Source organism: Pleuronectes platessa, chromosome 3 (assembly GCF_947347685.1).
Source record: "Pleuronectes platessa chromosome 3, fPlePla1.1, whole genome shotgun sequence".
Taxonomy (NCBI): Eukaryota; Metazoa; Chordata; class Actinopteri; order Pleuronectiformes; family Pleuronectidae; genus Pleuronectes; species Pleuronectes platessa.
The window spans coordinates 19,846,012-19,870,724 of NC_070628.1; the positions used below are offsets into that span (position 1 = coordinate 19,846,012).

Consider the following 24,713-nt stretch of genomic DNA (forward strand, 5'->3'; position numbering starts at 1 on the left):
GTTCAGACCCTCTATTCTATGTTATATTACATGTTATTCTACAGGACACACATTCAATTCAGTTTTTTATTTGAAAATATTTGTCCCATAGATTGAAGAGATGAAGAACCTTCTTGTTTTAGTTTGAAATCCTGAACTTCAGATCCTGTTTGGCCACCTCAGCATGGGTCCCAGCTGTACAGCACATTTCATGGTACAAACAATCCGGCTTAGTCGTTCAGGTTTGAAAATCTTGGTGTTTTTATTGTAAGTATTGCATCTTCAACTTACACGGCTAGAGTCATTTATCAGAGTGCATGATTTACAAAGGATGGCCACAGGTTCAGAACAACAGGACTCCTGCTCGTTTGGTTTGGCTCAACTTGACCTCGTGGACCCGTTTGCTCAGGGTCGACCTCCTGAGGGACCGACACCAGAACGGAAAGTGGTTTCATACAGCTTCCACTTTGCTGTGCTGGTTCACTTTTAGTCAAGTCAACTCATTCACCAACCTGAAGCACAGTCAGGACTGTGGGTCTAAACCTTAGCCTAAAACAAAGAGGTAAAAATATAGCTTTGTGATCAACAGCTTATGTAGATATGACATTTGTTTTTTGAATTTGCAGCGTAGCCAGAAACTCCAGTAACCTGGACTGACCCTGGACCAGTCTGCTCTGACCTTAACAGTTCCTTTCACTTTCAATGCAAAACCACACCTGCAGTTTATGTGATGGAGCCTCCACCACCACTTATTATTTCTCACACTGGACAGACTGGTCCCGGAGTCTGATATGTGCTGAGCAGCAGCAAGGAAACTAAGATCAGTGCAGACGAGTCCTGGACCAGGTGCCTTTCTACACACACACACACACACACACTCCCTCACACACACACACATACACTGAACACTCACACATGAGAGAGCACAGACCTGGCTTCTGTCTTAAAATTCGTTTTCATCCCGTTTTAGAATACAAGAGCAGAATAATTTGCCTCAAGAGACAATACAATGAGCGCCAGAGCGTTTTCACACATTGTCCAACATTGTCAGATTTGTCCCAATGATGTAAGAAAACACTTTGGACCCCAAGCAGGTGAAAAGACAAGTGTCCGATCTGCAAAAGGAGTGAATTTTATTTTTTCCAAACACGGGACATTTTTACCTGTCGTCAACGCAGGTTCATAAAAACCCAGCGTATATGAAAAAGAAAAAACAGAAACGAAGAGACGATGAAGGTTAATAACTTAAACTGGGGCAGAATAAATGCAAACTTTCCCTCGGAGAGAGAGAGAGAGAAAGAGATAAAGAGAGAGGACACTGAGGTGTTCTGAGGTGGTTTTGGCATTTGTGTATATTTTAATGATCGAGCACCGACAGTGGTGACTTTCTGATTCAGTGCCATGTCCAACAACCTCAACAGGGCTCTACCAGAGAGCTCTGATGTCAAACTCTGACGTCCTTCAGAGGAAAGCGAAGGATTTGTTCTTCTTTGTTTTCTTTTTCACTTGAAATCCTCAGTGGGAGGCCTTGTAAATGTAAGACACATTTTTTTTTCAACTACAACACAAGTTTAATAGAGACTACAATCCTCCTGAAAGAGGAAAGTGGAGTTTTAGACCCCTGTTTATTGTGTAGCAACCGGCTCAAACTGCCAGTAAAAGTCTTGGCTATCAAATAAGCCTTGTGCAGAGGAAGCCCCCCCCCCCCCCCCCCCCCCCTTTTTGTTTTTCAGCCTATCCATGTTTTTTTTTAATGATCTGAATTCATCGTCACAGGCATAGCGTAGGAGAGGTGGGAAAGTCGGCTCCGGACAAGGCTGACGACTCTAAACAGGCGGGCTCAGCATTAGGAGCAGCTTAGGGACCAATTACATTTCAAGTGTCCATCAAAAAAAAAGAACAAAAAAAAGAAAGAATATATAACAAACCAGCTACATTTTCTTCTGATTCCCTCCCATCCTCTGGACCCTCCCCTCAAAAAAAATTGAAGAAAAATCAAGGAATAATAATAATAACGACAATAACCCATAAAATATACATTTCTTAAAATAAGGAATGAGGAATAATCATCAATAGGAGGAGTAAAATAAGTTAACTTTTCTTTCACCCCGTCGCTTGGGTTCTTCGAGGGATTTGAGAAATAAATATTCAAAACGGTGGCGCTGTTTGTTTTTCTTTCTCTTCCAGACATGAGAGGATTCACGGGGACTGAAAAACGTAAGGAGGACTGTGGTGGAAGTGCAATCTGTAACACCAATGGAGCTGGGATGGCGAACAGTGACATCATCATATAACCCGTTTTTTTCTCCCCCCCCCCTGCACCTCAGATGTTTCACAGAACACCTGACCACCAGTGGAATGAATGCCATATGCAGCATTTTGTAACCCCCTGTTCATGAACAATACAAACACAAGAAGAAAAAAAAAAGAAGGAAAAAAAAGTCTAATAAATTATAAGAGAGAGACACACAGACATCCTCCAACACACGTCTCACTGCAACGCTTTTTTGTTTTTGTTGTTTTGTGTTTTTTTTTATCTTGTTGGAGAATAAATCGCCTTTCCTCCTCTGGGAAGCAACAGAAACGAGTAACTCTCAAATGTTTTCATCAATAAAAACTGAGCAGAGTAAAATAGTGTCCATGCCACATCCACTGTCACTCTGTAGAGGACGACATCTTTCCGTAAATCTGAATCTAAAAAGCACAATAAACACAGGTCAACCAGCAACAGAGGCAACATGTCTATCCATGAGCTCTACCCTTTTTTTTTTTTAAATCTCTTTTCTAAACTTTTATTTATCTGAGCTATTTGTATGTACAAAGAAAAAACTAGAAATCTGTTTTTTTGGACGGTCACACACACACACACGTGTCGTTAGGGAGAGGGGAAAAGAAACCGGGAGGGTTTTTTAAACTGATGGGACAAAAAAAAAAAAAAAACTACTACAAGAGTTATTGCTTGTTACTGCTGGAAAGAGGTTGGGCGTCTATTCCAAAGTTTGTCGACTTTTTCGTTTGGACTTTTTCTCTCTTTTACTTCTTGGTTTGTTTGTGCTGTTTCTGTGGACAGCTCTAAAGTAGGCAAGTGCAGGATGGCTTGTTGTAGCTGCTTGTCGAGGGGAAAGAAACTAAACGAAAACACACGCGCGCGCGCACACACACACACAAACACACACACACACACACACACACACACACACACACACACACAGTTACAATTTCCACTCTTTGAAAATGCACTGAGCACCCACATTCGATAGGAATGTATTTTTTCCCTCCATATATATATTTTTGGGGGGTTGTTTCCCTCCACACTTGGTTGGAAACAATCATAACAGACATGCTTTGTTTGCTTTAAAAGCTTAGTGGTTGTGTATCTGATCTGCTTTCCCATTGGTTTGTCTCACTATAGCACCAATTCAAGTGTTCCAGCTTCAATCAGGGGCTGGAAAGATGTTGTTTCAGCTGTGTTGATATGGCAAAGTTCACCCACAGTGTTCATTGAAGTCCCGATTAGATGTGCTCCCGATTATCCCGGCCCAACACCACAACATCAGGATGGGATACGAAGGATCAGCTCCAAACACACACACACACCCACAGGAGGAGGGACTTGGAATTATCTCTACATTTAAGTGCATTTTGAATCAAATTGGGGATCGATTGTGAATCTTTAGAAAAAATCCAGACATTTTAAGGGTTGGAGTAAAAAGGAGTAAAATCAATCATTCATTTCAATTGCAAGGTTTTAAAAATCACGATGCTGTATCATTTTTTTCACGTCAACCAAGTCTCTGACCTCCCTTTAAAAGAAGAGAAGAAGACCAGAACCAGTCGTCAGTCTCACATCATATGGGTCCCTGGCAGGGAGGGCAACTAAAATGCTGGGAGCAGGCGAAGGGGGGGGGGGGGGGGGGGGGGGTGCTGCTCAGACATTAGCTGGGACCCTGGGTGTCGTCTGAGGTGAACGGGTGTATGCATGTAGGCATTGCTGTGTGGATAAACAGATGGGAGGGCGGCTGGGTTTGGCAGGGGGGGTGGCGGCGATGGTGGTGGGCGTACTGGTGCTGGGGGGCTCTAGGAGGAGAAGGCAAGTTTGACACTGCAGGAGGAGTAGCCCTCGTCGCTGGCCATGCTCTGCAGGCTGCTGTGGTCGTCCAGGTCGCTGGTGCTGGCCGTGCTCACACTGTCCAGCTCTCCATGGGAGAACTCTGTGCTTTCCACGTCCACCTCGATCTCCTCTGCAGCCGAGAATGGAGAGATGGCATCAGAGAAGAAAAGAAGAAAAAAAAAAATCAATTCATTTGAGACTAAGAAACTGATTCTGGGAAGTACATTTGTGAGAATGACATAAAAATAAAGTCATGTCAAGAATAATCTAGAAGCAGATTTTTGTAATTTTATCTTTAAATTGTGCTACAAATATGCAGTATAGAAGTAATTTCCAATTTTTATAAAAATAAATCAGGCTTTGGCTACACAGGCACTGGTATAGTCAATTCGTTTTGATAATAAAAACATAGAACATCACTATTTGTTTCCTTTACACAACATAATATTAGGTAGAACAATATTTTTATAACGGCTTTAATTTAAAATGCTGATTAAAATGTCTTGTCTTGCAAACAGTTCCTCTAACAGTATATATCCGTTGAAAATAATCAATTTGACTCATTAGAAGTATCCAAACTACAAAATATTAAATTATATAGAAAAAACTAATATAGGCTTTAACATTACTATGTTCAATACTTCAAGATACATACTTTCAAGAAGTATTTTGCCATTTTAATCTCTATCCAACAATTCTGTGGTTGATTATATTCACTTTAAAAAGAGTCCCAGAGGGGCTGCAACTGGTTCGACTGTGGTCCCACTCACCTTGGTCAGAGTCCGAGCGGTCGGAACAGAGGGTGGAGCCCACGCTGTCCATACGTATCCTCTCGCCCTCCCCTGGGCTACTCTGGGCTACAGCACCGCTGCCCCCCCTCAGCAGCTCAAGCTGACGGTGGAGGTGCCTCTGCTCACGCTCCAGAGACTCCAGCTGATACTGGCTCTTCCTATCCGCATCTTCAAGTTTCTGACAGGGGAGAGAGCAGAGGGGGAGATGGAGAATAGGTTCATTATTATGGGGGAGATAAATGTCAGCGTGTTAGCCAGAATTCTTTCTAAAGGGGGACACACAAATAGTGGGTGATGGAGGAGATAGGAGGACAGACTGAGGGCGAGACAGTTGAGAAAAATAGAGCAGATAAGAGAAGAAGAGCGGGAGGAACACCTTAAGAAAGAATGCAGATACTGAGGAGATAGATGTCGATGTTCTGTACAGAGATTCCTCTCATATTGAAACAAAGTCAAAACCTCAACAACCGGTTTCTAATGTGTTGTGTCCACTCAGATCTCTGCTTCACCTTTCTGTGTTGACACCATGTGGACTCCTCTGTACTCGCTACCTCTGTTAACTTCCTGTGCCATAACAATGTAAGCAAGGGCCGTGGCTGGGCCTGATACGCTCCATGTTGTAGATCTAACCTGGTGGCTTTGTGTCACTGCCGAAGAATGGGCCATCAATAAGTGATGAAGAGACGAGAGAGAGAGAGAGAGAGAGAGAGAAAGAGAGAGAGAGAGAGAGAGAGAGAGAGAGAGAATGTGCATGTTTGTTAGTGTGTGAAGTGTGTGTGCGTGTGTTTGTCCAACAACAATATCGGCTTTATGCCCCCCCCTGTCTGTCAAGTGAAGCACGCTACCCGGGCCTTTTCACACACGGTCTGCTCAGTCTCAGTCACGTGCCTGTTGTCAGCGTGGATGTGAAGGCATGAAGCCGATGTCTTAAGATGTTACACACGCTTCTCTGGATTATCAGGCAGAGGAATCATATGTGACGGTTTCAGGTGTAGTTAAATAATCGATATTTCACCTTCAGCCCAGAAACTGGAACAGAGTGGTGCAAAAGAAATTTGAGATCGAATGTTCCCCCTGTGAAAACACATCATGTGACAACTTCCGTACACTGGTGGACACAGGAAGCAAATTGTCTACCCTGCAGTTGGTTGCTTGGTAACAGAAATCACGATGAATGGTGTTGAGATGGTGAAAAGTAAAGAGCTATTTTCAGACATTCATGTCAGAGAATGAGTTTGTCTTTCTCATATGAACAACTCAGCAGCAGAGTCTCAGAGTGACAACCAGGTGGAATGGTCACTGGCTACAGAAGTGTTGGCAAAGCTTATCATTCACTGCTGGTTGATGTTCAGTTATGAACTGATAAATCTATGAAAGTGTTAACTGGCAAATTATTTGGGGCTAAAGAAAAAAGGTATGGAGATGCAAAGGCCAGGCACTAAAGATCAGAAACACTCATTTAGACAAGGCAGTGCATCTTTATGCATTTGTATCAACATGTTTTTATGCATTTTATTCTTTGCTCAGTTTTGTTGATATGGTCTTTCTTCTTTCGCTCTCAGTTTTATATTTGTGTCCAGAAATGTGAACAGGACCGGCTGTGCTGATGCTCTGCTCAGCCTGTACCTTTATGTGTGATTTGGCCTTGTTGAGCAGGCCCAGGGTGGTGTGGCGGTTGCAGTCAGGTCCCAGAGGTATGAGGGACTTCAACCGCTCCAGACACAGCCGCAGGTGAGCTCGTCTGCAAAACAGGACGACAGAGAGACAGAGGGAGATAACGATTAGATACATCACAGAGGACAATGGGGAAGCAGTTGAGGCCCTGGACAGTAAAATGCAATCCATCTGGGTTTGTTCAGGCAGACGTGGTTTAGTGACTCACTTCTCTTGATTACTCTTGTACAGGTTGTAGGGTGATTTTTAAGCAGTAAATTCCAGTTTCAAACAAGTTTGTCTAATTTCCAGCCAATTGCTACTTTATACAAACCACCAGAGGGTTATTGAAAGAACAGTTCACCCTTAAAACCAGCGATTGGAGTCTTTTCTCTTCTTCTTCTTCTGCTGTACTTTTCTCTATAATCTTGGACATGTTTTACTGCCTCAACACAGATGTCAAGCTATTTATGACTTCACACCCACTTCAAGCAAAAGACCAAAATTTACAGCTGTGTTCCATGGGCTCTGATGATTTCTGGATTTCTCCCTTTAAATAAACCTGCTGCTCACCAACATGCGAACACTACACTGTCACCTTGGGAAGCAGCCTCATTAAGACACCCTCGTATTTCTCTCCGAGATCCGGCTCATGTGTTGTAAATCCCCCCAGCTTACAGTTCAACGACACAGCAGGTTACATATGATTCATGTCTCACATAAGCCCTGAGACGCTACATTAGCCTCTGCTGGTATGTAGTTCTTGCAAACAACAAGTTTCAGCTGAGAGAGAGGGGGGGCAGAAATGTGTGAGGGCATTTCCTGGACCCTGCTTGTCTTGTACTCGCTCCATCATCCCGACAGTCCCTTATTCTGGACTATCTATCCCGCTAATGGCCCGGAGTCGAGAGGTAAAGAGAGATAATTGTGGCTATAACACAATCAGCGCTCCATTAGCATGGGCTGCCCATTTAGCCTGGCCTGGAGGGAATGGCGGTAGAGACATTAAGAGTCAGTGGAATCAGTGGAGCGACCCCGGGCTCTGGAACTATCTCTGTGGGGGCCCCAAGGAGACGAGCACGGGGGACCGAGAGCACACCGACTTCACAGGAATAGACGGCTCTGTGCCATGCTCTGCTGGTTTAAGACTGGTGGAGACATGTGAGCGATGGCTGGAGCATGTCTGTCTGTGTGTGTGTGTGCGCGCGCGTGTGTGTGTGTGTGTGTGCTGAGGGGAGGTTAAGCTATGCATGGATGGTGCTGATAAGAACACGAGAGCAGTGCAAGCCATTAAACCATTACAGTAAGCACGTGTAAGTGTGTGTGTGTGTGTGTGTGTGTGTGTGTGTGTGTGTGTGTGTGTGTGTGTGTGTGTGTGTGTGTGTGTGTGTGTGTGTGTGTGTGTGTGTGTGTGTGTGTCAGTGTGTGTGTTTTAAGTACATGAACAAGACGAGTGCTGCATGTCTGGGGAGTGAACGAGGAGGTGCCTGATTCAGTCTGTCGTGCTAAAAGTTTAGAAGTCACGAGACGTAACGTCAACACACAGACACACACCCACACACAGACACACACCCACACACAGACACACACCCACACACATACACACCCACACACATCCAAACACACACACAATGAGTTAAGAAGTTTGACTGAATCAGTCTGGCTCAGGTCATCTGTCTGTGTAATCAGTTCTATTCACAGTGGAGACAAGAGCCCACCCCTGTTTCTTATCTGTGAAGGGTCTATCTGTGTTTGCCTCATCTGTACCTCAAACCACCATCTTTGCCCCTGAAGTGCACACGTGCGCACACACAAACACACTAACACACACTCGAACGTCTCCGTCTTTGAGTATTCAAACTAATACGGGACCAGCAGCATTTCCAAACCTCTTCCCCTAAGGCGCTCATAACGAGTAGTAGTAGCAGTGATGGATTGTTAAGACTAAAACGTAGTAGAGTGGATGTAGCCACAGACTGCTGGACAACATGGTTGAATATTTGTCTCGGTGGTTACAATTCTGTCAATTTCCTTCAACACTGCTCATAAGATTAAGATTAATAATACGTGATTACATGTAAACAAGCCCTTAAGTGTATTTCTACAGCAATTTGGCATATTTTCTACACAAGAAATTTCAAATGAAAAGGCGCATGTGCAAGGAATGTTTTAACATGGCTGATTTGCCATTCAATTATTTATTGTGCAGCTGGGGCTGAAGGCCAGACACAAATCTGATTTTAAATTACATGGTTGAACGAACACATACTTGCTCATGAATGCTACATTTTTTTTAGTTTTAAAGCTTGTGCTCACTTAAAAGACAGCCGGCCTGATCTTACGTGTTTCCTCAGTTACACACGCAAACACTGTTTTTCCACACATGGTCAAGTGCCGCCTGATGAGGGAGGCTGCAAGGGCAGGGCAGGACACACTGCTCATGTAGAGGCCTGCGTGTCTCTCTGTCTGGCCCATCAGGCGTCGAGTTAACAAACTCCAGACACCGGAGACCACAATCTTCTCCCCCACACCCATCCATATTAAAACAACCGTCTCAGCAGACAGCCTCAGATAACCTCCACTTACAAAACACTCCTGTCCTTCTTCCACCCTCCCTTCTCCCCGACACACTGACATGACGGACGTATGGAGGAAGCAACGGTGCTCCGACCGCAGACAAAAGTATCACCACCTCTCTAACGTTGCCTGTGACCAAAATATTACATTATGGTTCTTCGGGCTGAGACCTCGATAAGTGATTGTGGTGAGAGGCATAACTGGTCGGGCTGCTGAATCACCACTTTTATGCCAAGTCAGTGTGAAACCACAAATACCACTCCACACCCATGTGATGCTGATGACGAGTATGATGGTGGTGAGAGGGGGTTGGAAGAGAAGAAGAAGTCTGCCAAGTTTTCAACTCCTGCAGCACTTTTCTGTTCTTTTCACAGATACACTTTTCACGGTGTACTGTGCGATGCCTTCTTACATAAAGCCATTGGTTGGCAGCTTTTAAACGTTCTGTGCCTCTTATCAATAGACAGACACATGAGACGCCTGCATGGCATACGTGCTAATCTCTGGGTGCACGACATGCTTTACTGTGGAACACTCTGATAACTACAGAGGGCAAAGAAGCCCCACAAAGCATCAGAGGGAGTGGTGGAGGAACAGCGTGTATTTCATGTAATGTTGTGTAATTCATGGCTATCACACAGGACAGTCTGGGGAAGGAAAGTCCAACTGGAACTTCCATTTTCAGCACAAAAGTATTTCAAATGAGGGATGAAAAATCTGCGGATTAATAGCCTGGAGCCGGAGGCCACTTCAGATAAAGACAGAGACACATTTATCATGGTGGTCTGCACCACCAGCTCTGCTATCTCTCTGAGCAGCAACTGAGATCAGACTCTAAGATCTACCGGTGAAGCTACCAAGACAGGTACCTATACCCTGAAAAGGTTTGTTTATCATGTAGACCCAGAGCTAAGGAGCTTAAGCCATTTGCAGCTTACAATATGAGTTGCGGCTTATGACCATAAATACCTGCGTGCTGCAGCCACAGTCTCTTTGCCTCTGCCCTTGTGAAGCCACGTAACACAACAACCGGTTACAGAGCTTACTTTTTTTGCCAAGTCCTAGGAAAAATCTGATGCAGATTACTGAACAGCTATGGATTTACTGCACAGCCCAATAACTTCATGTCCTCGGGTACTTAGGCTAAGAACTGGTCAAATAAACGTATTTAAAGAATGCAACATCAGCAGATCACCATCAGAGGAATTAGGCTGCTGTTATTGCAGTCGCTTCATCAGGGGTTAAACTGTTTAACTAACATAGGCTTGTTTGTGAGAAAGAAAAAGCATATATGGCAATTACCTTATGTGTATTAAAGTGTTGGTCTATAAATGGTGCAATGACGTCCTAAGGCAGTGGAAAGTGTTTAATGCATGAATGACCAACAAAAAACAGCCAACGCTAATGAAGGCTATCAGTTTCAGTTGGATATTCCCAGTGATTAATGACTGGCTCAGCGAGCTGTATGTTGCTTGAATGAGGAACTCTCCATCTGTGGCATATAACACAACACGTGGCCAGTTGCTACCAGGACCTGTGCACAAAACTGTCACGCACAGCAGGGACATTGAGTCCCTGTTTTCCTCTTGACTTCAGCAGAGGGAGACTCCTAGGAATATAAGCCAGCACGACGGCATCTCTCATTTGGTTTTGGTTTGTTTCGCTGGCGTATGGTCTCTCTCTGTCCGTGAGGCAGCGAGCTCCGGTGGACCCAAGCCTTAACACGGATTGATTTATAATGCAACTAGTTATTAAGAGGAAACCACATCTAATGCTGCTGCTGATCCCGTGCTAGTTCATTGGAGTCATCTGAAACTCAAAGACGTGCACAGTCATGCTGTACAATGAAGTCTCAATAGGATGTTGGATGGGAAACATTATGAAAGTATATTAGGGGGAAACCAATGCTCCATCGTGATAACCGCCCCTTGTTGGCCTCTACAGGTGAGGCTTAAACAGGAGAAGCTTTTTTTTGGGCGTTCTTATCGATAGGATGGATTCAACATGTTCATTACGTGCCTATTACATAACTAACAAAAAGAGTGAAAATTGAGGTGTGTAAAAATCCTCCAACACACACATATTGACTCCCACAACCGATTGGCAGGACTTGCAGGCTCACTCCTGACACAGCCAGCCTTCCCTTCCTCTTGAGACAATGGGGCACTTCCACTCTAGCAGCGTGTGTGTGTGCGTGTGTGTATGTCTCTTTCATGTGTGTGTTCCTGTGCCTTGTGCTCATGATGGGCCCCAGATGGGCACTCAGGCAGGCAGGCTCTGCCTTTTGGCGTTGTGAGCAGGCAGCCAGCCGGCCCCGGGTCACTGCACCACACCTTCCCTCATCACCTGCCCTCCTCTGTCATCTCGACTCCTCTGTGAACCACACGTACACACCCACAGCCATTTTTCTCCTGTACATTTTTCCCCTTCTTTTTCCGTGTGTCAATGCAAAGTGAATTCAAACACAATGCAACAGAAAATAACCCGTCACTGGTCGAGTATTTATATGAAAAATTCTAAATTCTCCCTCTCCCTGTAGCTGTGTTACTTGTTGCTGGAATGCGTCAAACTGCCTCCAAAGTGTCTGAAGCTGAGTTCTTTTTAAAGAGGCACTTTGAAGCGCTCCCTGCTGGGATGGAGGGGCTGCCCACCTCAGCTCTAACACAACCTACACACATCACACACCTCTCGTCAGCACAGCTATGTCTGCAATATCCTCCTTCGCCCTTGTAACAGCCACGCACTTGTACAAGCGGAGTGCATGTGCCGTTGGAGACACTGAAGGGCAAAGGCACTGCAATAATATACAGGTATGCATATTCTGATTAAAAGGTACCTCTGCATTGAAAACGATAGCGTGAGACTCAACTAACATGCTACAAAAATCCCTTTTTAAATGTTTGTTAGCATGACGGGAACAAAACATCAACACGCTGTCATTTCAACATCATTAGAATGATAAGAGCAATCACTGCGGTAGTGTAATATTACAGTCCCTCTGGAGAAGTGATTAGAGACAGTAGTGTGAGTATACTGTGAACAGACAGAAACTAACATCGGAACTGACTGCCTTGCTTTTTATATCAATCAATCCAAAATCTATTTGTATAGCCCATATTCACGTATCACAATTTGTTCCGAAGAGCTTAAAGGGACACTTCATCCAAAAATTTAAATTTACTAATTATCTTCTACCTATGCCTATCGTTGTGTGGGTGAAGTGTTTGAGTCCATAAAACACTTCTAGAGTCTAAGGGGGTTAACTAGAGCAGAATCCAATACAATGAAGTCAATGGTGAGTCCTTCTTCAGACGTCATAAAATAACAGAAAAACCATGACATGCCTCCATAGTGCACCTGTAGTGTCATCCAAGTGTCTGCACGCCCAAACATTAATATTCAACACCATGTTTTGAGCCTCAATGTCCTCTGATATCTTCAGACAGGTGCATTTAGGGGCTGTCGGAAATGCTAACGTCCGCTAGCTTAGCAACTTATGGTGGACTTTTAGACTTAGAACTTGCTGTAAATTATCTCGTTTCGAGGCGAATTTTAATGGCGGGGCTTCCGGACCCTTGGATGACACCACAAAGCGGTATGGAGCATCTTATGTTTTTTCTGTTGTTTTATTACATCTGAAGATAGGTCACTATCAGCTAAACTCAAAACCTTTAATGTGATGCCATTTTCCTCTGTCCTTAACCATCAACAAGAGAAAGGAATAACTACAAAAACAGGTTATAAGGTAACCAAGTATATATGTACTTGAGAAAGTAAGATACGTGCGTCACATCAGTTGAGTCAGAATAACAAAGATAAATTTGTACAAATCTGAATCCTGACATTTCCTGTGGGCAGTCAGTATCCAACAGAGAGGCTGGTGAGCAGAAACAAAGGAAAATACATATTCATGTACTGCTCTTTGTTTGGAAGGAAAATAAATGGCAATAAAAGAACACCTGGGTCTGAAGAGGGATGCGGACAGAACTGTAATTTTCCCCCTTCATCTTCTCAGGAAACAGACGCAGCTGAAAACAGCCGTGACAAATTTTGTCACGGTTGTTTTTAGGTTATACTTATTTATGTTTTTCATTCAAAGTTGCTGGAACCAACACCATTAGTCCAAGCTTGAGCGGTGGAGGGGGGAGAAAAAAAATTGCTGCCCTAGATTCCGAACTTGTGGATACGTAAATAATGAATAACTTCTCATGCCGTCCAAGATGGCTGACATAATTACTGAAGGTGCATGCTCTTAAAGGGGAGGGTCAGATCTCCAGCCCGGAGAGCCAGTTGATACACTTCGCTTTGGCAATCCCCCACTCTCGAAAACCCATTTAACACAAGCACACATGCTCGCACCCACACTCCCAATCCGACCTACTTCTAATGTGTGTGTGGTGGGAGAAGAAATCTGACCCGTCACCCAGTTATTACACTAATTACACATCACCAATGATCGTCTCAGTGGTAAATCGTTTTAACTGACATGTAAAAGGACATTAGGACATCATTACACAGCAAGGGGAAAAAAAATGAACTTGATTTTGTGAGCAAGTTCCATTGTTCCACTTCTACTTTACTCCGTCTCCTGTGTCAAGGCTCATTCAAGGCAGCCCCATATCACGATTAACAGTCATGTCAAAGATAACCAGATTAATTACAGTATTTTGTGACGTAATGCCTCATTTAGAGGAGAGCAAGTCATCTCCATTGAGCGCCACGTCAACTTAATGGCAAATTAACTCACTATGTGGAGGAGGGCAATTAAATCAAAAGCAGAAGATGTGAGCACAGATATGTTCTGTGCTTTGAGTATTACTTTCCCAAACATGCCAAATCCATTATTACATGGGTAAAAATAGACAACGTGAAGTGAAACGCCAGCTGCTTTAAGGTAAATGGTCCACACCAGTCCCACTGTCAAATCACATGGTAGGCTCCCTGTCCAGCATCGTGCCTTGCCTATAGTGAAACAACATGTTAACATGTGGTAAACTGATCCACCCTCTGCAGATGGTGGCATTTCATATACATGGGGAGGGGCAGGTCTGGAGCCACATGGCAGCCTATACAGTCGTACCCCCATGATGCTTTGCTGTGGCTGTAGGAACCACCATGGAGCACAGGATGCATAAAAAAAACGAAACTCTTTGAGAATTTCTAGCGCCACATTATAATAAAACGAAGTGGCTGCACTTGGCTTAATGTTCACGTAAACAGAGAGAAAAAATCAAAAACAAAAGTGCTCTGTGAATAACATTACAACCACAAGAAACACAACGGCCCTCTTGTGTTTGCTCTCTACCTCTGTTTACTGGTTCGCTGGTTTAAAACAAAGAGCAGGGTTGTTTTTTCTGCTAAAGATGCCCCCTTCTAGGATTCTCTTGGGAGGGGGGTGGTGGTCATTCTCTCTCTCTCTCTCTCACCCCGCCCTCTCTCACATGACTGCTCCCGGGTTACAGCCAAGGTCACATGATTACACACAAAGACAGTGGCACCTGACTGAATAGGTTGTGTTTTTATAGGGGAAACCACCACTCACTAGGTTGACTGCTGGAACAGTCATCAAAGAGAGTGGAACAGCCCGTCTGCAAAAAACGGAGCCCGCTTTATGTGCTTGAGCCAAACTACAGCTTCATTATCCGAGCTATAAATGGAAGGTTCAGGAAATGACACATGCATGCAGATGGGGACAAGCTTATGTGTGGAACTGGTCTGGATTTGCACAGCAAATATCATTATTCTAGGTTTCATTATTCCCCTTCATGTGAAAGATTTACGTCGGCGACTTATGATTTGACAGATGGTTCAGCCCGTGGATGGCACATGATATGTAACTAGCGTTTAAGAGTCATTAATACCTGGCACCGCAACACTGACTCCTAAAACCTATGGAACTTTAGGGCCTTGCCCCCCCTTATTACCAAGGCGACCAAAAACATATACAAGAACTTTGCATTGAGGCTACACCCGAAAGTTGAGTTGTTTCCGTCTGCAGATGACGAGCAAGTTAGTCCGTCACATTTTGTGCACACGCACGCACACAAGATTAGAGCAATCTCTGCCTTACAGCGACTGTAGGACCTTTTATTTTTTTATCTGACAGACGGATGATTCCCTCCTCTCTTTTATAAAGCACAGACAGATGGGATAGATACAGAGAGAGTCGGCGCAACATAGAGAGGGTAAGAGATGTAGATAGTGGGGGAGGAAGGGGGGAGTGTGCTGCCTGTGTAATCTGCCCAGAAACTAGCCACGGGCACAAAACCAGAGCCAATCTGTCAGGAGTTTCACTGGGTTTAGAAATGGAAACGACTAAAATCGACTCTCATCATTTCAACTGCCCACTCCAACGTGACACAAATATCCAAACAATGTGAAAATCTAGTACAACAACATTAAAGATGAGCATGCTTTGTGTTGAGCACATTCGTCCACAATGTCACGAGTGCAGGAATTGTGCGCATGATTGGCACCAGTAGATATTTAACCCCTAACCCTAAAAGATTAAGAGCAGTGCTCTACTTATGGAGCTACATAGAATGGAGGAATGAGTGAACTGCACCAATAACATTCTGTTCTGTGATGGTTTTGACAGTGACAGCAGGTAAGTGGTGATAAGTTGTCGAAATGGTGATGATCAGCTCTTCATTAACACTTTTTGTGTCCTGATACATACGTTATCATCAACAGCTACACTTACACTGCTCTTCGGGGAAAAGAAAATACTCCTGCTCACCTTGTGTAGAACGCCCTGTGTCCCAGGTCCTGATCTCTACAATCCTGCATTGAGGGCTTTACTAGACAAACTCTCCATTTTTGAACATGACAAACAAGGTTCAGGAATGAGGGAAATGCTCATCTCTTTCCCACACACGGTACAGATTTTTGGTCTTAGTGATTAGGCAGTTACTGGCAAACGTTGGGATTCATGGGACCTACATAACGAATTCTGGTTAGATGGCCGGGAACAAAAAAGAAATACTAAGGGGGGGTAAGAAAATAAGTACACATGTGGGCGGATGATTGGGAACGTGACTTTTATATTTCTGAGTATTTAGGCTGTTGTGACCTCAATCCCATAAGAGATTCAGTGCGGAAGGAAGAGAGCATCTTTCTGACTGTTGTTTAAGCTCAGCATAAAAACTCATATGGATTCAGGGCTGAAACTACACTGGAAACTGTGGGCAATAAAATGCAAATGGGAGATGAAAAATCTATGTGGGCAGAAACCCACCACACCCCTGCTAAACTTGTCCCAAGGCTAAGAAAAGTGTGAGGTAATTAAAGTGAAACTCAGTTGATTAGGCAAGCCAATACTATAGTCACGGCAAACCCAGCTCAAGCCGCTCCGAGCCACACCAACAGCTTCCGTCACCATGCATAGCAACAGTGCAGGAAGAGGGGGATGAAGGACGGATTGAGCACGCGGAGGAAACAGAGGAGACACGAGATGATGGAAAAGATGGGTGAGTCTGAGAGAAAGGGGGATGAAAGAAAAGCAGCAGCTCGCACGATGTGTGAGCACAAACGTGCTCACACATACAAACACAAGTACACGTGCAGAGTAGAGAGGCAGAGAGAGTGAGAGCGAGAAGGTGGAGGGGGGGTAGCACTCACTGTATGGCAGGGCCAAGAGACTGTGGGGCTCAAACCCATCGCTAACACGTGGATTAGTTCACACATGCATATTGCCTTTTAATCTGCTCCACTGACACAGGTTGGAGAAGAGAGAGCGAGAGAAAGAGAGAGAGAGAGAGAAGGGGAGAGAGAAAAGAAGGTGGGAGAGAGACAAATGGACAGAGTTAAAGAAAAAGATGACTGTAGAAAGAGAGGGTGGGGATGGGGGGAAGTATGGAGTTAGTGGGACAGGGGGAAGAGATGATCAGATGATGGAGGACAGGGGAAACTACTACAGGTGTTCTACATGGGGCTGCTGATAGTGTTGCATGCCATCATGGTAAATTGTCCTCAGCGTCTTATCTGTCTAAATGATGAATGTCCCTCTGATTTTTCCACAGTGTTCCATCAATGGCAGAAAACCAGCTAGCACGGGGTGACATGCTAAACCTGACTCAAACAGGGATACTCCTACGTCACCAGGATGCCCCTCTATCCTCACTTTATCCTTTAGCCCTGTGCAACTTTTAGGGTGAGGGGCAAAGCTTTGGATTATGACTCCAAAATGCCTTTTCTCCTAAAATGGGCTTGGTGTAAAGCCAGGAAGATCGAGCCAGATGTTGGCTCTAGGGGCAGGATAGGGTGGGAGGCGCACAGACATACTATGCATGTGTGTGTGCGTGGGAGGGGGTTGCCCTGACCGACCACACACTCTTTTCAGCGATGGATGTGTTTGACTTTATCCAATAGCGGGTGGAGGTAGGCGTCTAATCCACATGTTCACATCAATATTTGATGCACAGATACAAGCACATGATGCACACACTCACCCACGTTAAACATCATATGTCTCGTTAAGTGACTTAGCCCAGTTGGCATGGAGGTTGATCCAATGAGGTTAACGTCAGTTCTTAACTGAGAAATGGTGAATCGTGACAATTGACATATGCTCCTGATGATGAGTAAGAATGTGAGTTAGCAGTTGCAGGAGTGAGGGTGGGGACCTCTCTTACTGCTTCTTCATCGCTCGGTTGTCATTGGTGGAAACACGAACCACTGTGATTGGCCAGAACGCAGTGGTGTTTCCCCCTTTTTCCCCAGCTGTACAGCTAAAAATAGAAGGCACAGTCAGATTTAGCCTAATTGAGTCTGTCTTGTATCTTCAACTAGCATCGTATTTTTCCCTGTCTTTCTATCTTCATCTCTCCCTCTCCCTCTCTCTCTGTCTCTCTCTCCCTCCCTCTCCTTAGGGTGCTGATTAAGTAAGCTCAGCTGCTAACATGACAAGCTGCTCCAGGAAGGAGGAAGGAAAACAGGAGCATTTCTTCCTGGAACAGTATGTACCCGCAGCCTCATCCAACAGCGCCAAAGTGGGCTTATCAACAAGCCCGACACAATGTCGTTAATGGCACAGGTTGGACAGCACGTTGCGTGGGAGGAGGTGAACACTTTGCAGTAGATTGCAGTACAGACTGAAGATACAGTCCCTGCTTCAGGATTATTAATTTGAACACCAACAAACAAATTGATCCTATTGAGTCAGTGAGAATTAAAGCAGGCTCTGAGTCACAGAGCCTGGGCTAAAACCTGCTGACTAGGCCTGTATGCTTGTCCGGCCTTAGTTCGTTTGGTTACACTATCCTTCCACAGAATGCGGTCTGGGTGCACTTTTGCAGGATAAGGGCACAACAAGAAGGCGCCAAGATAAGATAAGATGAGTCGAGGGTCATAAAAGCGGGATGAGAAGTGAGTGATGGGCGAGCCTTCAAGTGCCGATATCCAGTCTCCCTGTGTGGGGCCTTCTTTACACCTGTCTGCAGAACATCTGTCTGGCAATGGATTCTGAGGATGTGAGGCAAAATAATGGTGACCTCTGATTCTAGACAGTCTTCAACCATCTGACAGCAAGCGATAAGAAATGTCCACAGAATCAAACCAAGCCTGCTGTCCTATCATCAGAGTTCTCACTCGACACTTCTCAAAACGCTGCTTTAGATCTCACATTATAGCATTTGATACTGAAATCACAGCAAAGGACAAAAGACAAGTTGATTTTGGAGAACAATAAATGAAATGTGTCATGAAGCTACTCCATATAACAAGCTGAAATATTTTATGTAAACCATTTAAGGTCTGTGTAGTGTCCGATTTCTTGATGTTAAAGACATTTCCTTATGAACCTACTGTCGAAGTCTTGGCTGAGGTGAATATGTACATTCCTGTTGTACATATTGTTCTGTTAGCACCAGTAGTTAAACGGCCAAAGTCTACAGAATAAACAGGGAAAACTTCCAGCCACAATTTGTCACCTTCTGAATGTTTGTGGTGTCTGCAGCAAATGTCTTACCCTGATACTGGCTCATGTCGCACTATGTTAATTACAGGGCGGAAATGCTTACTGTGTACACACACTGACACGGTGGGATTGTGGATCAGGCTTGCGTGCTGCCCAAGTCATCCCTTAGTCAGGTGTGTTTGACCTATCCCTCTGCTCATCCCATCAGCCTGTCAATTATGTCCTCGTCCTCTGACATCGTTGTTAGCTAAGCCAATGCCAAGCAAAGCTATTAAGGACTAGCACCGGGTGGCCTGAGGAATGGCGGGGGTGGGGGCGCTGGGAGGAGGGGGGACAAGGCATGCCCCAGCACGTGTGCGTGCTCTAGCTCCGCTCACCAGACCAAAGATCAAGTCCCTTAAGCGGCTTTCCTGAGCCAAGAAAAGCTTACAAGTCGTCACGTTGATCAGAACAAATGGTCCCAGTTATAGAGCCTGCAGCAGAGCCTGAGAAGAGGCTGCACTCACTCTGCAGACAACAGGGAGCCCGGTGAAGCAGTTTGGCTTTCTTTGAGAAGCCTCAGCACAGCCAGGGAAAATGTAGCCCAGGCTTATTCATGTTTGACTGCGCATCCTACCCCAAGGCTGGCACAGCAGTAGTGAGTTTATAGACCACTGGTTAGAAAGAATAGAAAAGCATTAACAGAGTTCCAACAGAATCTGTGACATCAAGCTATGTTCAGTGGTAGGGCTGGGTATGAATTGACAACCTTGACATTGATAACGGTTCAGTGATTCAAATTCCTTGAGCTGATGGTCTTAGCATTTATTTTGTGCATTGATTCAATCGCACACCATCAACAGCAAGTCGGATAAAATGGAGCCACATGTTTTTTCATTAGCGACCATATGATGCACAACTTAGTCAAGCTACTCAAAACACAAATGTGAGCCCTGTCTCTGCCTCTATAACATGTTCTTATTAGATAGCCAATCACAAGCTTCAATAGATCTTGGTATGAGGAAGATGCTTGCTTATTGGTTGCTGATAACCATCAGGTATTGAACTGTGGCGCCAAATGACAAGGCATCTTTTGATACTCGAGAATATTATTCAGACAGTACCATACACATATTACAGTTCAGGTCCAAGCCCTTTTCAACAGTGAGATTTGGGTTCTGGTGTGGAGTGCATGTTCTTAAAACTACTTTCTGACATTTGGCCTTGTACCTGTAACAGTTACATATAGTTAGAAACAATCATTTCAGTAAATAATGATGTACTCATCTACTTTGCAGCTAAAGAGAGAGACCTTCTCTCAACACACATGGACAAAAAATAAAAACAGACGTTCAAGAACCCCCACAACAATCCCAATGTTGACCATATTTTCATTTATTATTAAACATACCACTTAGCCATTACCAGCCACCCAAGGACAACAGGCTCCTGACTACAATGGACAAGACTGAGACTTTTTAATATTCCCCAAGCACATGCTAAAAGGTGTTTAACTAACACTGTTTGCCCACCTCCCCTCATAAAGACTCTAGCAGAAAAGCTAATATTGCAGCCACTGTCTGGGTAGTGGGTATTATAAACCTGGCCTGATAAACAATATTAAAAGGAATAGGTTACACTGGAGGAGGAAGGTACATGCTAGGTGACCGTTCCTGTGGATTTGTTGTAACAAGTAAAAGCTTGTCGTATTGATTATCCATAAACAGAGTCATCACCCAAAAGGGAAAACAACAGCCATGAATCTGAGCCATCTTTGTCTTTACTGTGAAACAATTCCTCTCCATAAAAAACAAGGATCAACCAATGACTCTCCTGAGCTATGAATCTGGTATCAACATGTGTAAAGGAAAAGGGACTTCTGGGCGAAAGGCTGTGAGATCAAAGAGGCGACACAGCCCATGCAGCTTTTTCCTGTTACTGCTACTAAGGCAGTGTAATTTAGTGGTGACATTTGGAATTGAAATTGGGCTGTTAGGAAGAAGATGATCAAAGAGGCAGAGCCTCCACATTATCTGGTACCGATGCACAGTGTGAGCATCTACAATGCCACCCCCCTCTTCGGCACCTTTAATCCCCATCCTGTGGTCTCTGCTGTCACGATGAGTCTGCTTGTCACAGGGGTTATCAAGACCTGTGGTAGCCATGCAAGGCAAATCGTCTAGCCTGCAGCAGATATACAGGGATTGATAAGAGTAGAAAAGGGCCTCAGTCAGACTGAACCATAAAGGAGGGGCCTCCCAATGTACAAGACTTGAAAGTCTGCTGGGATGGAACGATTGCTGTTTCTGCTGCTGTTGTGGAATCATAATATAAGCCTGAAATACTTGGGTGAACAACTATGCCTGATACATATAGCTTACAGTAGGGCATGTGCTTAAGGGGAATTGGATTAACTTCTGGCAAAAGGGGGGATTATTAACGATTCTGACTTTAAGTGTGCTTCTTAAAAGATGGATTACCATTTCAATTTCTGCCCTCTTCCCTTGCTAATGGAAATTCAAATTAGTTTAGTACTGTTCAACTTCCAAGCAACAACATCAAGCTCGCTGTGTCAATTTGAAAATGAAGACTGGAGCAGGGGGAAAAAAGCAGGCTGCATGTATCTGGATGAGGTAGTGTAGTGTTCTACAGGACAGTGTGTTCCTGGACCACTCTGTTCTGCAGCAGCCCCGTTTGAGTCTGCACAGATCAGTTAGGTGGAGCCAGGAACAGGAGGAGGCAGAATAAACAAGATTCAAAGGATGTAGAACACAAGACGGTAAAATAAACTGATGCTATAAAATACACACATGCAGAGCTAAATCACCTTGTTAGTCTCTTCATTCTAATTTGGCTATATTAGTTTTATAATGTATAGAGTTGCATTCTACTTCTTCATTAAATTATTATTTATGTGATTGGTTCATCACAATGCAGCAACCATGATTCAGAAAGCAGTGATTCCTTCTGTTTTGTCATCTTCAGTCATTACACTACTCTGCTCTGATTGGCAGGGATGATTCTCGGCCATAAATGGCCACAAAACAAAATAGAGAGGATGCCTGCAAAAATGTGGGGGAGAGTCAGCCTTCACACTGTGTCGTAGGAACAAACAACTGTGCTGGCAGCTTTAAAAAAAAAAAAAAAATTGTGTGGGTGGAACATTGGGAAAAGAATCGCAACCTGTGCCGCAATCTGCCGAGGCCAGTCAGTCGACCGGCTGGCCTTGTGGTGCATCGCACACGAGCACCGAGATGACACATCAACTCTTGTCTATATTTAACTCACTGGACGCCTCTCCTTCCAATGTTCCCATTCATTTAGGAGAGGCTGCCAGGGAGAATGGTGAGAAAAACAGGCCGAGGTGATATGTAATTACACTGAATGGATCCATCCTCCCACATCCTTTCATTGTACCCACACCCTCTGAGATAATGAAATGGAAGGCAAAGCTTTTTTTTCTATTTACCATAAATCCTGCAAGTCTAGCCGCTCTTATTTATGGTGTTGAAGAAAACCCTTTACCGCTTGACTCTCGGGCCCTGCAAAGTCACGGAACATAAACACCAGCAAGCAAACCTATGTGGGTGGTGGACTCAATCTGATAAGGGCTTCTAAGAAACCAGAGTTTGCTCTCTTCAGAAGAGGATGTGGAAAACCATCATAACCTAAGGTCCCCCTGAATTCTCCACATTTCTTCCACTGCGGATACTATCTTGAATGCAGAGATAGAAATCGGGATAGAACTATGTTCAGGCTTGAAAAACACTGAAAGGACATTTTGTCCAGATTTAGGGCTGAATTTGTTTCCACTTCTACATGCCAATGAAAAAGCATATTTGTATCAAATAAGCATTAAACTTTAGACATCAATTCCAGCTCTGCCTGCATGCACCCACATGACTCAGAGCCCTAAGCAACAAAACAGTTGCATAAGTTTTAAAAGGTACAAAAGAGTGTGTGCGTGTGAGGGGGAAAACAATGAGGTAAAAGGATTGAATGTCCTTAACTGAACACAGGTTAGTCACCGCTTACTATTGTTTTTCGGTACCTGAAGAGCAGGAAGTGCTTATTAAAAAATCTTGTGGGGAAAATGAAAGTAGAACCTGATCGACTGAAGGCTCTGCTCTATAATTAAAAAGCCAAGTATTTTGAAAATGTTATGCCAACTCACCTATTCTTCTCCAGTTCATTGTGTGTCGACCTGCAGAGAAAGAAAAACAGGGGTTACCACAAAAAGAGCTAATGTAGACTTTTTCATACTTAACTAGCTGAAAGTGCAGAACTATAGTACCTGCTCCTCCTGAGAAGGCACTACACTATATATGGACAAATATGGTGCAATTATTTAATAAAACTACATGAGGTAGACAAACAGGGGCAGACAGGGGCAGAGAGCGAGAGAGGGCCCACTAAATTAGCTTGTCCAAATCAATTTATGAAATTATTAATTAATCCTCAGTGAGATGAACTCTAAACCCAGAGCACCGGAGCCTTCACACTAACAGAATGTGACAGTCGGGCATGCACTGTGGCATTATACAGCCTCTTCTTCAATAATGCACAGCACAACTCTGTGTGTGTTTGTGCATGTGTGTGTCATTGCAGCCATTTATGCTCTCAGAAGTTTTCAAGCACACACACACACACACACGTCCTCTGCATGCAGCACCCAGGGTTCAGCACTCTGTTAATAATGTAAAGTGAATCAGCTGGTCCCTAAGTGAGTCTTTGTGTGGCAACATACTGAAGGGAGACAAGCCCTCCTCCTGATAATTTAAATGGCCGAGTTCCCATCCACACACACTGCACTTAGCTATGTTTCAGGGTGTGTGTGTGTGTGTGAGACAGGGGGCATCTTTTGAGTCATTTACACAGAATTTCTCGATATTGTGGGTTCACAACACTGAAACACTTTGCACGTAAGCTGCCATCTTGTTGATATTGAGGCAGGAAATATGGAGAAAACCGGTGATAAGAATGGGAGAATAAAATGGTAAAGAGGGATGAGAAAAGAGTGACAAAAGAATGTTCAGAGCTGTGGTCGAGTGTGTCAACATCAGCCCTGCCTCCCAGGAAATCATTTTTGATGTTTAATAATTCACACCAATAAAAACACCATATGTCCGCATTAGAATACATTACTGTTCATGTTGTTGGGTATGCAAGACTGCATGTGTAGTCAAATGTGGGAGCGCATTTGATTCAATGGGAGGAGTTCTATGGCCAGTTTGAGCAGCTGCTATCACAGCAAAACAAAAGGCTCACATGGGCCATTTCCTGAAAACCTGTGAGATCCTAAGTGCTCACCCATGTGTTCTTGACATATTCTAACTTACATATTCCAAAACCTTGTAATAATCATGCATAACTGTGCCCTGTATCACATCAGCCACACACATAGACAAATAAATAACTGATCTATCTAAACCAGCTACATCTGTTTAGTGCAGTCACAGCCTTGTTGTGTTGAATGCAGGCTTTGAAATAGACATATAATCACAGTCCATCCACGGATTACTGGAGCTGATAGTGAGTCAGAGATAGTTTTGCTAACAGAAGATGAGTATTTCAGAGTGCACCAATTTGCGTCATCAGCTGTTATTGTGCACAAATTTTGTGTTGCATGGCAACCCGCATGCTAATTTGTAATATTTTCCAAACTTGGAGCATTTCACCATAATGTGTTTCCGTGTGGTGGTGAAGA

At 44.1% G+C, this 24,713-nt stretch overlaps 1 protein-coding gene across 2 annotated transcripts in view; it reads right to left on the reverse strand.

Moving 5' to 3' along the window:
• Positions 1 to 216: 216 nt before the first annotated feature.
• Positions 217 to 24,713, reverse strand: part of mxi1 (max interactor 1, dimerization protein) — a 30,283-nt gene continuing 5,786 nt past the window's right edge. For both annotated transcript variants that reach the window (XM_053418323.1, XM_053418324.1), the window contains exons 3-6: positions 23,181 to 23,210; positions 6,508 to 6,622; positions 4,861 to 5,059; positions 217 to 4,220 (exon numbers count right to left, since the gene is read on the reverse strand). In XM_053418323.1, the coding sequence (XP_053274298.1) occupies positions 4,057 to 4,220; positions 4,861 to 5,059; positions 6,508 to 6,622; positions 23,181 to 23,210 (508 nt within the window). In that variant the 3' untranslated portion in view covers positions 217 to 4,056. The remainder of the gene's footprint in view (positions 4,221 to 4,860; positions 5,060 to 6,507; positions 6,623 to 23,180; positions 23,211 to 24,713) is intronic.